The 15318-nt window shown below is 40.8% G+C and overlaps 1 protein-coding gene across 3 annotated transcripts in view; it reads right to left on the reverse strand.

The window, feature by feature from the left end:
* Positions 1-2071: 2071 nt before the first annotated feature.
* Positions 2072-15318, reverse strand: part of CAB39L (calcium binding protein 39 like) — an 85930-nt gene continuing 72683 nt past the window's right edge. For all 3 annotated transcript variants that reach the window (XM_075591940.1, XM_075591942.1, XM_075591941.1), the window contains 4 exons: positions 10403-10462; positions 7984-8049; positions 7456-7599; positions 2072-5748 (listed from right to left, as the gene is read on the reverse strand). In XM_075591940.1, coding sequence (XP_075448055.1) covers positions 5569-5748; positions 7456-7599; positions 7984-8049; positions 10403-10462 — 450 coding nt within the window. In that variant the 3' untranslated portion in view covers positions 2072-5568. The remainder of the gene's footprint in view (positions 5749-7455; positions 7600-7983; positions 8050-10402; positions 10463-15318) is intronic.

Consider the following 15318-nt stretch of genomic DNA (forward strand, 5'->3'; position numbering starts at 1 on the left):
TTCATCCATGTCTCATACAATACTCTTTAACCATTCAGCAGATTTCAAGTTCTAAGACATCAAGAAAATAATTTGGGGGTCACAGCAACTTTGAATTCTTGCACGATTTTTACTATTTGCTTAATTAGCCATGTTTGATGTAATTTGCTTCACTATCTGCTTAGTGTTATTTATTTATTTTTTGCCCCACAACAACCCCACCGCCGCCCATTCTATTACCTGTTTGATCACTTTTAACATCATTCAATGCTAAAAGGGCCTCATTTTGAGTGGATGCACATCAATGATATTTAGGTTACAGTGCCAAGAAACTTGGTCCTCACCTGGTATATCTGCTTATGGTGAACTGGTTTAAAATGTGACATTTTACTTATGCCAAGATACATATTTTACTTTCAATTAGATCTCATTTGTGTAGGCTTGTAACTTTGACGTTGTTTTCAGAAAATGGTGTTTCGTCTTATTGATGCAGCGTGCTGCTTACACACAGCAATCTTACAATTCCCAAACTGAATTATTTGTCATCAATAAGGAACCGCATTTGATCACGCCGAGAGGGGGAGGGTGTTTACATTGGGGTATTATTGCTACCATTTCATTATAACTTACACTTAAAGCTGCAGTTCAGTCTTTTTTTTTTTTTTTTTTTTTTTACATTTTTTTTTTTACTTCAATAGTTTTATGTGTGCAATCTCTAATTACCTAAAGAACAGTATAGCTGCAGCTCAATTCGTTTTCCATGTATAGATAGGTCGAAATTTGGTGACATATTAAAAGCTGGCATTTGTTTATAATTTGCTTGACTGGCAGTGGAAGCTCATGAATATTCATGAGCACTGCTGCATTGACAAGTGCTAGAGGGAGGGCAGGGCTGACAAAGGGGTGTGCCAGGGCTTATGACAGGACATGAAGGGGCAGTGCCTTAGCAAATTGCTGTTAAAATAGAATACAAGAAAATTGGTCTTTCAAAGTTGTTTTTTTAAAAACAGAAAATGCTAAAAGTATTTTTTCTTACTACTGAACTGATTTATTAAAACAAACAAACATGCAGGATATTGACTGAACTGCAGCTTTAAGCAACTAATGCCAAGATTACAAGAACATGTAAGTGTCTTTAAAGGTAAAATCAGACAGACAGACAGACACACAATACAGACCTAACACTAGAACACCAATGTCCCTGATACTTTATATTCTGGAAACATGTCTGGTTTACAGTTATAAGGGACGTACATCAAGCAATATTTGATTATGAAGCGATTGCATGAATTTTCTCCAGCACTCTTAGCACTTTTGTTACCACACCGGACGTTGTATTACATGATGTGTTAATGTCTCCACAGAGCTGGCAGACTTCATACATCCAATTTACTAGGCAATTATACCATTGCTTTTCCAAGCATCAATTAAATAGCAAAATAGCAATTTGTGATGCCGGATATGGAGACCCTCTATTGTTGATTCAATGCCAGCACATTAATTAAAAAAAAAAAAAAAAAATGATTGATTGGAAATTGCCTCCAGCCCCCTTCAATATTTACACAGAACTCTAATGTTATCTTTCAGCTGCAAGAAGATTCTATAAATGGGTTAACTTATTGCTGGAGAATTGTAGCAATGGAACGGCCGATGCAGCACATCCGCTTTGAAAGGATTAATGAAATCAGTTACTAATCATCTTGTGTGCATAAACACCTGTTGGGATTTTATTGCTGTGAAGGTGGGGGGGGGGGGGGGGGGGGGCTCATTCAGTATGCTGCAGAAATGAATGTGCTAAACCCATTCATTTTGATGGGGCATATATGATGCAGACTACAGCTACTGCTATGGAATGCAGGCCCTTAGACTTACAGAGAATAAATGAACTAAATATGTGCAAAAGAGGCTTGATGCACTTCCTGTAATGTATTGTACTGCAGGATATTCTGATACTAATTAGAGAATGTCCACAACAACTACATCATTAGGAAAGGTCCCATTAGTAGATTTTTAAGGTACATCTAACATGATATGGGTGTAAAAACAAATAATTTGCAAAAAAAATAAAAATAAATAAATAAAAAACACAACGTTAAGAAGCATACCACTGATCAGTAACCGTGCTTTTAATGCTTTGTAAATATAATTTTCATAAGTACAAACTGCTGATATATATATTTATTTTATACACACACACACAATAGTTTAAATAAGCAATTAATTCTTAGGTTTTATCCCTTTTCTAAGGCGCAGAAGGTAAATTCCAATGCAGTAACTGTATGGACAATCTCACATTTGCTTTCAATTGTTATGCTGTACTAAGTGTTTGTTTCGCAACTCATTTTAAAAAAGGTCAGATCAAACCAGCAGGGGGAAAAAAATATATAGAATTAAAAAAAATAATAATGCAGAACCATCAGACTAAGCAGTAATAAAAGGCTCCTGTTTCGTTCGCTTCCCCTTCTGTAGTGGAATGGCAGAAAATTAACAGGAATATTATGGTAATGATGGTTTGTAATGTAGTATTGTTGCTTTATGTTAAGGACCAAGTCAAAATGTCTTTGTGTGCAAACTGTATAGAAGCAATTCCTGGTGGCAGAATGAATGTGCAGAAGGAGGAAGATAGGAAGGTAACCAGACTATTGCACTAGGTACCCTTATAACGTTGCATGTTGCTCCAGCACTTGAAGCACTGATGACTTAACAAAGAATACATTGGATGGAAGGTGCATGATTTATGCCCCATACAACAGTGCTAACAAACTGACTAGGAAACTGATAACTGTCAATGTCATCAAGGAGCTAGATACACAGGAGAAGTCAGTTTAGGAAAATAGTTTTATTATGTGCAGGTGGTTAAGTTATTGTGAGTTTTGCAGCGTTCATATTCTTTTAATGGCTGCAGGATAGGCAATCAAAGGGTTCTAGGTGCATTAAAGATCTCAAGGGGTCCGTAAAGTGCAAAATTGGTGAAATTATAGGGCAAAAGACTGCACCGGAGATGTATCTGCATGTGGTGTATTTCTTTGCACCCTAGAATTGCATACATACATAATCCCTCTTTTGGAACAAAACTTCCTTTTGAAAAAGACATAAGGCACCTGCTTTTAGGGTTCAACCGGTTTACTTTTGGAAAAAAATAAATCGAATTTACAATGTAAATAGAGCCAATGTAATATATTTGATCCCAAAACAACTGTACGACTGCTTAAAGTCACCTCTTCCCCAATGTGTTATCATGGAGTGCTACAGCCTGGACACATAACAACGGTCTCAATGAAAAGTGTTGTGATCTAGACATGAAAGAGTAATCCAATTTTGTCACCAATAATCCATTAAAAAAACAAACAAAAAACCCTGTCTACTTGCTGGTATCCATTAGTACTGGAAAGGCCAGAAACTCACTGCAATGCTATTCCAGCAGTGAAAGAGTCACGGAGAGCTTCATAACAGGATTAGGAGAGACAAATAATATATTAAAATAATATTCAGATAGAATGGGTTCTTTACAAAGCCACCTTACACCTAGGTATAAAAATAGAAAATAAACAACTTTGTTTTGCATAAACCCTCTACTCCACAATGACTCGTACAATTATAGAACTTATTATAATAATTTACATGCAGCCACCTCCAGGGCGAATGCTTTGCAGACTGCAGAAAATCTCAACGTGAAAACAGACAAATGAATTCTGCCCAGTCACAGCGGGACAGAATAGAGGCACGAGGCTTCATGCTTTGCTAGCTTAGAGCAGCACCACTATTGGCTTGGTCACTTTTTCACAAATGGCAGAAAAGGAAGAACTTTAGAAAGAAATAGCAACTGGGGTAAAGTGGTTGTTATTCATTAACATGCAATAGTGTTGGAGGTACTACCGCACAGAAACTCCCATTGAGGTCACTTTAACGAATAACCCCCAATGATACCTTTGTTCTGAGAGAGTATCAAAGATAATGACCTGGATAATGTTGGGACGCATAACGCAAACTACTAGTATTGTGACCTTCATTCTGCCATCTACCATTAGTATGCTTGTTTTTGGGGAGTAAAACAGAATGTCCACACTATTGTGCCCAACAGTATCAAATGCGAGTGTCTTCCAATACTGAGGGGGAGTGCTCCTTTTTGGGGTGTCCAGTTATGTTATCAACTCAGTCATTTATTAAAAAGGTGTCAGTGCTTTAAAAGGATACTGCAAGCAAACCATGCCAATTTAGAAAGTGCCCATCTCGCCTTATGCGTGTACTTCTAATATTAACATATTTTACTTCTAGAGTGCTTTTTGATTACAAAGCACTTCATAATGACATTTTAGAGGCATTTGTGCAACACATCTTGGGTATGCTGTAGTCTCCATGGCAGCCATCAAATGAGATAAGAAATCGGGAACAATTATATTACTCAGTATGTGGTGCAAAGGCACAAAAAAAATTACAGACGAGTGAGAGGCCAACGTGGAAATCAAACACAAAGTTGGTGTGTTCAAAAACAACAGCATAACTCTTAAGAAATGGCTCCTTCCAAGGTAAAGATCATAAGAATATTTACAATTTAATTCAAAGTGGGGGCAGTCAGCAAAACCCTTTTGGGGAGTCCAGCTTCTGTTACTCCTCAGTAAAGGCCAGACAGTCCAGGTTCGATGTGAAAAGGGACGTATAAAGTTGTGGGACAGCCAGAGCTACAACATATCAGCAGTGATCAAAGAGACATCTTAAAGTACTGGTACTCTGCTATAATGGAAAGTCTGTGCAACTTTTAAACAATGGGACAAAGCTCATTGGCCCATGAAGTCTATTGTTTATTTATACTCAAGAAGAAATCTTATTTAGATCTCCCGCACTTTAAAAAAAAATAAAAAAAAGAGAAAAGAAATGGAAAGGTAGGTCTATGTAAAAAGTAGTGAGGCTCTACCACAAGTACCATCAAACAGCCATAGCTAAGAAGGGTTTCTTTTCAAAGGTATACATAGGTAAAACCTAACTGGTGGAGTGCAGAATCCTTAATCCTCTAAGTATCAGGGGAGGGCGGGATCTAAAATGTACTGCAAGCCCCTCTGCTACATGGTTTTGTTGCACCAAAATTGGGTATTGTTGCAGAACCCATTCTAGATGACATTCTCATAAGATCAAAAACTGGGCTGGTTAGTACTTCTCTTCACATTCATTTACTGTACTAAATCACTCGTTCCCTGTACTATAATTGCAAGTGTGGAAAGCTAAAGTGAAAAGTCCTGAATTATTGACAAAATGTAGTCAAATCAACATCCGCAGCAGTACTGTTTCTATTTATAAGCTGGCAAAAGTCCTCTGGCGGCCCGTACTTTCAGTCAATCTCCAGGACAACTAAATATATTTGCCTGTTTCTTATACATCCAACTTCAAAATGTACATCCCCACAGACCTGATTAAAAAGAATGTATTGACCTGGTCATTTTTTTTTTTAGTTTTAATATAAAACCTTTATACTCTTGGCAGCTAATAAACTAAATTGAAACAAAAACATAGGCACTGACAATGCCATGACAATTCTTTAAAACACTTATTTAGATGATCTTCGGTAGATGCCAGTGGCGGAAATCAATGATGTTTTCATGGTGTGGGCTTTTTCAAGTCTCGTATCTGTTTGATCAAGTAGTTCTTCTCATCAGAGAATTGTTCATCGTCTGTTCTCTCCTTTTGGAAGCTGCTCAGAAAATCGATTAACTTGGTTTGGTTTTTTAGCAGGATGTCCACAATCGGCTGTGTTTTGTTTGGATTTGCCACAAATACCTAGGATGTAAGAGAAAATACATTACTCATTTGTCGCATTAGTGTACCTTCTTTTTTTTAATGGAAATTACAATTGTTTTTTTGCAGAGAGGGAGCGTTCGTTAAGTGTTTGTATAGGAAACCACAAAAATTATGTACTCCTACAAACACATTCACAAACATAAATATGGTACAAATAACTGTTCCCAACTGGTAATTATGTGTTGTTCTTTTTTCACTTAATTGTCAATAGATTGTAATATTTAACACTGCCCTAATGAAGCCACCTTCATTTTTCTCTTTGACAATCTGTGCAAAGATGCTAGAATGTAATAGTTTGCACAGAGGAGCTAGCCATGTGAAATGTGACTCAACAAAACACACTGTTTTCCTGAGTGATTGCAGAGTTTTTACTTTATTACATCATCAATTATAAAGGAAAGATATAGCTCTAATATTCCAATGTGAAAAAATATATATTTGTAACCACACATGCAAATAAAAACCTCTTTGGATATTCTAACCATCTATTTGGCCTCTCTTTAAAAATGGTCAAGTAAGCAATTAGCATCTGAACCTCAGTAATTAATCCTGTAAATAATGGGATGATATACAACCTGTCAAAATCCTCTCCTTGTCCAAACATTTTCCCACACTTGGGAGCTAAATAAATAAATTTTTCTTTAGACCACTATGCCAGAAAATTATACTACAACACATGGTTTAGCTCAAGATCACGGATCAAGAGTCAAAAAGGAAATTAGTTTAATAAAGATTTGAGGTCAATCACCAAACTGCAAAAAGGGAAAAACAATAAGAACTATGATTAGTTGTTTATAACACTGGGGGAAAGAAATTGCGTAATTACAATTCGTTAAAGGCATTGCATTCAATCGGGAATTGTTAAATATTAGAGAGATCTGCATCTTGACACTAAAGAGTATACAAATTAGAATTCTCACTTTTCCTGAGCTAGTAGCTAGCAATGCCAGACTTTCACACCTCCTTGTACAGCAGCCAACTGGTGGCTCTTTAATCACACAGATCACTTAATGCTGCCTGGAGGAAAACTACATGCAAATCAGGAAGGTGAGCAGGGCAGAAAGTCACATCAAATAAAATCTGATTGGGACAGCTAATCATAGTTGGGCAAAGAGACATCCATTGAATATCCCTGTTTGCTTCTACCAAACTATTTCACCATCACATCTCTCACAATTGTACTGCAGCTTACCCAAAGGATTTTAACATCGTCTTTGCCATTTACATTGAGCGAAGTACCACAGAAATGCAGCTATAAAATTGGCTCCTAATTTGCTTGAAGGCAGAAATGTACTGCAACCTATTAATATTGAAACGCTCTTATCAGAACAATGAACCAGCTCAAAGAGGTTTGATTTTAGTGCTTAGCCTCTTGCATGAAAGTGGTTGACGGGAAGAATTACTGCAGACGCCTCCGCCCATCGCATTAGATCAGAAGATGGAAAAAACTGTAGGAATGTGCGCTCCGTCTTTCCTTGCTCAGTGACGAATACTAGAACAGATCCAATTCATGTGCTCCCATAATGTGTGCAGATTAAAGGGTGTTGGCCAGAGGCCTCTAACCCAGACGCACATTGCTGTATGTGCTAATGGATAAAATGTTTTCCACGTGCACTTTATTCCACTTTCTGTCACCTGACGAAACATAGGACTACCGTGATGTGCGCGAGCGCCTTAATACTGTACCTTAAACACATGGAATGCTTCAAACTGAATGTTTGGACTCTTATCTCGAAGCAGATTCATCATGAGCTTCAGGTTTTCTGGTTTGCTGATATATTTGGTCATGATGGAAAAGTTGTGTCGATCCAGGATCAACTCACCTAGCAGCTGAGAAAGTATTTGAGACAGAGAATTTTTAGAACTGTTCAAAAATGTTATTAATTACAAGCTTCTTAAGCATTTCAAAAGGGAAAATACATATTGGGGCATCACAGTATATGAAAACATTCACTGAAGAATGCGACCAAAAATGGCTCAAACATTAACTGCAAGTAGAAATCGTTCATCTGGCTTTCTCATTTATAAATTAATATCACAATCCGTTTTATAAATGTAAAATTATAATAATAAAATAAATCTAGTGTTTGTACCAACTAAACCACTACAGTAACTTTCAGTATTACAACGAGATTTTAAAGAGGGGGGGGAGGGGAAGGTAGCACAGAAGAAATTAAAAACGTATGATTTAAGTCATTCCATGTTTCACATTACCTTCAATGACTGTCTCTTTGTCACATAGTTCTCTGAATGTAGAAGTTTTTCATAGTCATTAAATATCTAAAAGAAATGGCAAAGGTACAGTATGTAATTAGTCGCCTTCACCTTTTGTGCATTCATTTATAACTACTCACTTACTGAATTTCTACACAGCTAACAATTTGATAACTTATTTCTAGTGACAACTCCCCTGGGTTTGCCCAAGTATTTGTTATTTGTTGTCCTGACAGAACTTGGCTGCTATGATGGCAACACCGATGTCTAGATATCTATGGATAGACGGAGCATTGGGGGAAAAAAAGGCAAGTGGCCAGATAGTCCAATAATTGAATATATTGTAATTTCAATGTACAATCCCAACATACGGTATGTATTCTGACCTAGAAAACTGGAATGGGTGATCTTTTGATGATTACAGTGAAAGAAAACTGTATTCTGTACGATTTACAGTTGACTAGGAATATTTAGTGTCAAACACACTTGACTCACCAGATGGGAGCGGTAACAGTGAACATGACTGAATGATCCCCATCCCTCTCCTATTCATTGAGTGAGGGCAAGCCTTGTCTGCCAAACAATATACATAACCTTATATTCACTAGGCCATGACTTTTATAGCTCCCGTCAATAACCTCACTGTTATTAATCCTATAGCGAGAGTCGCCATATTTACCTTGCCAGTCCAAAGTTTTCAAAATACTGAACTTCTCAAAATAAATGTACCCCTTTTCATACGGATCACAGACCAGCCATGTCCCTGAAGTGAGGAAGGGGGGGGGGAGGGGGGCAAATGGAGGCAGGTCTTCCTTTCCCCTTAAACACTATACTTATACATTAAAAAAAGCAAATTATGCTTAATCTGCCCCTGTCTTTCCTCACAATGAAGAGTGGGTCACTAAAATAGTACTGTAGCTGTAAGATGGGACCAATATTCAGCACTTCTTTGTGCCCGCAGATATAAAAGAGATATTGAAGAGGGCAGATCTACACAGTGACCTTAGGCGTTTTACCCAAAGGTATTGCGGTAAGTCGCTCAGTTATGCAAGTATTCTCAAACATGAAGCTATCATACTTAATTTAATATAAACAGAAAAGTAGAAGTTGTGGTGCTCAAGAGTTATGACCAATCCAATAAGAAACAAATGAAAACATCATAATGCCATATTTGAGAATCCATGTGACGATGGAGTGCCCCCACTTGTTATGAGGAAAACCGGAAGGGAATAGTGACTAGTGGAGTCTGCCTGACATCCACATCTATGTACACTATAATAAAAACCAAACCAGCTATATAATATGAAGGACAATGTCTGTGGTAACCAGGAAATGTTGAAGCACTGCGGCTCTTTACCTGTGTTACTCCAGGGGCACTCTGACCATCATGGGCGTGCGGTCCATCCGTGGTAGATTCAAGGAGGTAGTAGGTATAGATGAAGTACAGCCGAGGAAATCCTTTATCCAATGTCCATACAGGAAAAAAGGGTAGGCCACTCCAAACTGCCGAAAAAGTTAATTTATTGCAAGACTAACATACAGTGCAAAAAAAGGGACTGATAGAACGCACCTACGCATTTCGTACAAGAAGTACTTTATCAAGGTTTGATAAAGTACTTCTTGTACGAAATGCGTAGGTGCGTTCTATCAGTCCCTTTTTTTGCACTGTATGTTAGTCTTGCAATAAATTAACTTTTTCGGCAGTTTGGAGTGGCCTACCCTTTTTTCCTGCGTGGACATTGGATAAAGGATTTCCTCGGCTGTGCTTCATCTATACCTACTACCTCCTTAATTTAATATAAGACTAGAGGTGACCAGTGCATGCTAGTATTAATTACAGCCAAACACTGTTACACAGAGAGAACGAGAGCCGTTTCTGGTACCATAACACAAAGTTAGCATTAAATTCCCATAATAGCTAATGGTGTTTAAAAGCATTTTAAACCATCAAACTATGTTTTGCTTTTACTAAAGCAGTATTCAGAATATATCCCTCACCTTTAAATCTGAAACCACAAAATAAATAATTTTCACAAATACGCTTTATACTATTCTCGCTCTGTTCTAACACTACCTGATCTACTAAACATCTGTTTTCCTCTGCTATTTACTGTACATCAAAGTGTTTGTGTTATATTTAGCATTTTATTTAGCTTGGCAAACAACTGTTCCCACTAAAGTGTGTACACACCACCACGAGATCCCTGGGGAAATGAAAAGGTTAGTACAGTACTGGATTCTGTTCCTTGGTTTTCTATCCCTTTAGCAAATTCCAAACAAGTACACACACTTCTTTGAAAGAACTACTAGAATAACAATAATACTCAACCACAAAAGTTTTGAAACAAGTGCTAATAAAACCAGCAGCAGTCTATTTATTACAGTTTTTATAACATTTAATATAATGTATGCTACTTACTGTATCATAGTTCTGTTCTAGAAATTCAGCTACCACCAACTTGTGTCTCGTCAGCAAGTCCTGAAACAAATAATTGAGGTTAGATTTTTCAGACTGTAGAAGACGATATGCACCTGTATTGTCAGAGGGCGGCAATTTACTTCTGACTACAGCCTGACAAGACCTACTGTTAATTAATTAAGCCCTTACTTAATTTGTAGTCAGCAGTTTTAGAAAGAATATTGCCAAATTATATACTTTAGCCATTATTACACCAGCATCCGTCTCTGTGGGAAAACTTTTGGTAACCTCCGTCAGTCAACGAGAGTCAAATGTGTGGGGTTAGCTTTTGCAATGTACAAGCAGCTGATTGGAACAGTGTTGTAAAAGTATTTTCTTGGACCTGAATGCGGTGGTTACAAAAGAGAGAATCATGCTTTGGTTCCCACTGCACATTGGGTTACACTCACAGCTGCAGTAGAAGTCAAAGACATGTCCAGTGGCGCATGGAGACCGGGTAAAAAGGCAGACTCGGCCAGAAGCACGAGTGCCTGTTTGGGGCGCCTTTTTGCCATTGCATGTTGCCTAATGAAAGAGCCGTTTTCCTCATTCATTGATAATTTGATCCAGATCCTCTATCCCAGCTCCAACATTTCTCCTAGTTCTCGCCATTTAAACTGAAATTTATGATTACTTCTTTGGGATTATGCAGTAACTTGCATTATCAGATGTGGTGTTGTGATTATCTTGCAGGGATGAAATGACAAAGTAATTCTGCATCATAATGCACCTCTTCCTATCAGTGCAAATGTAGTTCCAGCAAACATATTTACTAATGGTGCAGGCATCCGCATTGGTCCTTGATTTGGCCTTAAACATCATGTCAAATACATGGTCTGCTGCTTGTGTGGCACTAAACAAGCAGCTCCTAAACTGCACCACTACTAAATAATACATTGCAACTGTACATAGACACTTGAATTAGAGGGCTGTTTTTTAAAGCCAAAATAGGAATAGCCTGATCGCTCTTTCATGTTAACCCACCTATGGGTCAAGGTGTAACTCAAATATTTACTGTACCATTCTGAGATTAATAATTATACTGCGCTATAAAAAGCCCTTGTTATATTAAAGGAAAAAGAAACCGTGTTCGTTTGGAGTGACAATCTTTATAGAACTTATGAGGCGGTGCAGTTGCACTGTAGCGTTTGCCATACATTTGTGGAAACACTCAACACAAGGATTTATTCAAATGTCCATGGCTAGAGCAGAGCTCGCTCAACTCTGCAAATCGGTTGCACGCAATTCTCCAAAAATGATCCAAAATATAGTTGCAAAATGTTTAGCTTCCGCAGCCCCTCCCCCCAGCAATTTTGGTTCTAGAAGAAACATTTTGCAAAATATCAATGGGCTAATAATGTCGCAAAATGCGTATGCGTTAGCAAAATATCGCCAGTGAGAGAAACGGCAGAATACACATTTTGCACAACCGGAAAGCAAAAAATGATGACTGTTCGAGTATATGGAGTGGTAATAGTTAGTGCAGGGTGTTCTCAACTCAAGTCCTGAAAACTTCCCAACAGGTCAGGTTTTCAGGACATCCCTGCTTCAGCACAGGTGGCTCACTTGAAGACAGACACCTGTGCTGAAGTAGGGATATCCTGAAAACTGACCTGCTGGAAGGGAGGGAGGATGGGGGTCCTTGAGGACTGGGAGTTGAGAATCCCAGAGTTGGTGTGATTGTATTAATATGGAGTGTTGGTAAATGTATAGTGAGAATTTTTTTTGTACAGAACATAATAAACAATAAAAAAAAGGTTTAAATGTTTAGTAGTTTGTTTTAGTTAGTTGTTTGCAGTAGTTAGAATGTATAGTTGGTTTTAGTTATATCTTCTTATATAGATAGATAGATAGATATATCTACTATATATTTCTGAAAGCACTGTATGTCTGCATGGCCTGTGTCCCTAGCGGCACTCTCATTGGTCCCTTGGCCCGCCCGCCCGCCCCCGCACACCTCTGATTGGCCTGAGGCGGAGTGACGGGCCAAAGGACACATCACACACACACACACACACACACACACACACACACACACACACACACACACACACACACACACACACACACACACACACACACACACACACACCTCTCTCTCTGTCCTCTCCCCCCCCCCCCATCACACTCACCTCCCTCTCCACTCACCTCCCTCCACCTCCCGCTCCACTCACCTCCCTCTCCACTCACCTCCCTCCCGCTCAACTCCCTCCCCGGCGCGGGGACAGGCAGTGGGCAGGGCAGCCTGCCGCTGCCTCCACTCACCTCCCGCTCCCTCCACTCACCTCCCGCTCCACTCACCTCCCCGGCGCGGGGACAGGCAGTGTGCAGGGCAGCCTGCCGCTGCCTCCACTCACCTCCCGCTCCCTCCACTCACCTCCCACTCGCCACGTGGCACCTAAGATGGCGGCGGACGGAAGGACCCCTTCCTCCCTCGCGGACTAACTAACATGGCGGCGGCCAGAAGGAGAGGTGAGTGTGTGTGTGTGTGTGTGTGACACTGTGTGTGTGTCTGTGTGCGTGTGTTACACTGTGTCTCAGACACTGTAGAGTGGGGACCGGAGCTACACATGGGGGGGGGGGGGGGGGGGCGGGGGGGTCACGAGCGGAGAAAGATACAGGGGGAGTGGAGAGGAGGGACCCGTCAATTTAAAGCAAACCAACCCCCCTCCTGTCCACTGTCACCCCCCCTCCTGTCCACTGTCACCCCCCCTCCTGTCCACTGTCACCCCCCACTCCTGTCCACTGTCACCCCCTCCTGTCTACTCTCCCCCCCCTTCTGTTCACTCTCCCCCCCTCCTGTCCACTCCCCCGCCCCCCCCTCCTGTCCACTGCCCCCCTCCCTTCCTTTCCCCCCCCCCCCCTCTTCCTAGCGCTAAATGAAACTCACGGGCAACGCCGGGTCTCTCAGCTAGTAGATATATATATATATATATATATATATATAGATAGATAGATAGAGAGAGAGAGAGATATATCTATATATATTTTAAAAAATGAAAAGTTTGTTTGCAGAACAGGTCCATCGATCCACCCGCCCCCAACGGCTCTCATTGGCCTGCGGGGTGCGATGATGTCACTGACACACCTAGCCCATTGTCACACACACACAGACTCATACTGCCCGAGCCTCTCACCTCTGCGGACTCGGCTATCAGCCCGGCGGACTCCACTCCCATCGCCTGACCAGCACACCCACCTTGGTAAGTTTCACCCACTTTACGCTCTCTCTGCCTGCACACTTTCCCCACGCCGCCCCCCCCTCTCTCACCCCTCCCGACTAATTGCAGCACAAATTATCTCTGTCCCCATGCCTAAATATATTGTTAATTATTTGCTTCAGTGAAAAGTGCATATTAGCATGTGAAAGCAAATAAATAACAATATATTTAGGCATTAAATGACAGTGAAGAGATTCTCACAGCAGCCATTTTGTGTAAAGACAGATTAATTTCTACATATAGGTGCAACACATGGGGTATGTGGAGTCTGCAGGGGTGATAGGCTCAGGAGGTATGAGTGTCTGGGGTCTGCTGAGTCCACAGATGGTGTTATTCTTTTCACTGAAGCAAATAAATAACAATATCTTTAGGCATGGGGGCAGAGATAATTTGTGCTGCAATTAGTCCGGAGGGGTCTCCCGGGCCGCTGTGCACCCTTGCCTCTCTCCCCCCTCCCCCCATCCAGCCCGCAGTGCACCCTCTGCTCCTCCCCCCCGGCCCGCCGTGCACCCACCGCTCCCCCCCCGTGCGCCATCCGCTTCCCCTCCCTCCACCCAGCCCAAATAATGCCGCCTGCGCGCGCCCTTTCCCGCCACCCACTCCCTCTCACCCCTACGCAATAATGGCTGCTACCACCACCTCTCACCCACTCAACACTTACACCGTATGGGTGAAGAGGGCACCGGTACGCCAATACAAACTTTTTTCAAAAATATCATCATTTTTCTTTACATACCGGGCAACGCCGGGTATATCAGCTAGTAGTCTATATAGTTTATTTAGTTATAATTTGATATGTTACATTAGTTTTATATAGTTGTATATTTTTTCAGTTTTATTGTACTGTAGTTTTTTATTTTATTTAATTTTATAAATTGTATTTTATTTTCTGCCAGTGTCTTTATAAATAATTTTCTTTTTATATTGTTTGTTATTATGACAAGAAGAAAAGTATAGAGCAATGTAAGAAGAGGACTGAGAGGCAAGTCCTTTTCTCCTTGAAGCAAGGGTCTAGAACAGTGGCCAGGAGATATTCCGCCTTAAGCCAGGTCCCCAGTGGCACGCTACGGCGTTTACGCCACACACCACAGTACAGCCCTCTATGGGGCAGGCCCCAGTGGTCGTGTGTGCGCGGGCGCGCAAAGCGCGATGACACGTATGCTGGCAGGAAAGATATCCCATCGCAATCCTCGCATCCCATCGCTCTCCTACAGACCGCGGCTTTTATCTGTGCACGCGCCACCAGGCGCGTGTGCAACAGTAACCACTGGGGCCATATCCTTAGGTTTTCACAGATACTACACAGGGATAATTGATCAGGCTGCCAAGCATAGTCCATCAACCTCAACAATTCAGCATTATAATTATTCTCACATGCATTCTAACAAGGGTACTGTCTAAAGGGAATATAAGTGGGGTGATTTGGCTGATGCCAGCATCATCACTGCTGACCAGAATGGTAGCCTCCTTATACTGCCTCAGTAGCCCACACAGCTCCCCTATCAGATGTCCTTGGTTGGGCTGCAAGTATGCCCCCTCTACGAGTGTGGAGGTCCCCATGATGTTATTCACTGCTTTGTAATGCTCAGAGCTGCTCTAGTATGTACAGGGTTGTGGTCCATCGAGCGGGTACCTCTGCTTTAAGCCTGTGGTGTG

The sequence above is a fragment of the Ascaphus truei genome, chromosome 3 (genome assembly GCF_040206685.1).
Source record: "Ascaphus truei isolate aAscTru1 chromosome 3, aAscTru1.hap1, whole genome shotgun sequence".
Classification (NCBI taxonomy): domain Eukaryota; kingdom Metazoa; phylum Chordata; class Amphibia; order Anura; family Ascaphidae; genus Ascaphus; species Ascaphus truei.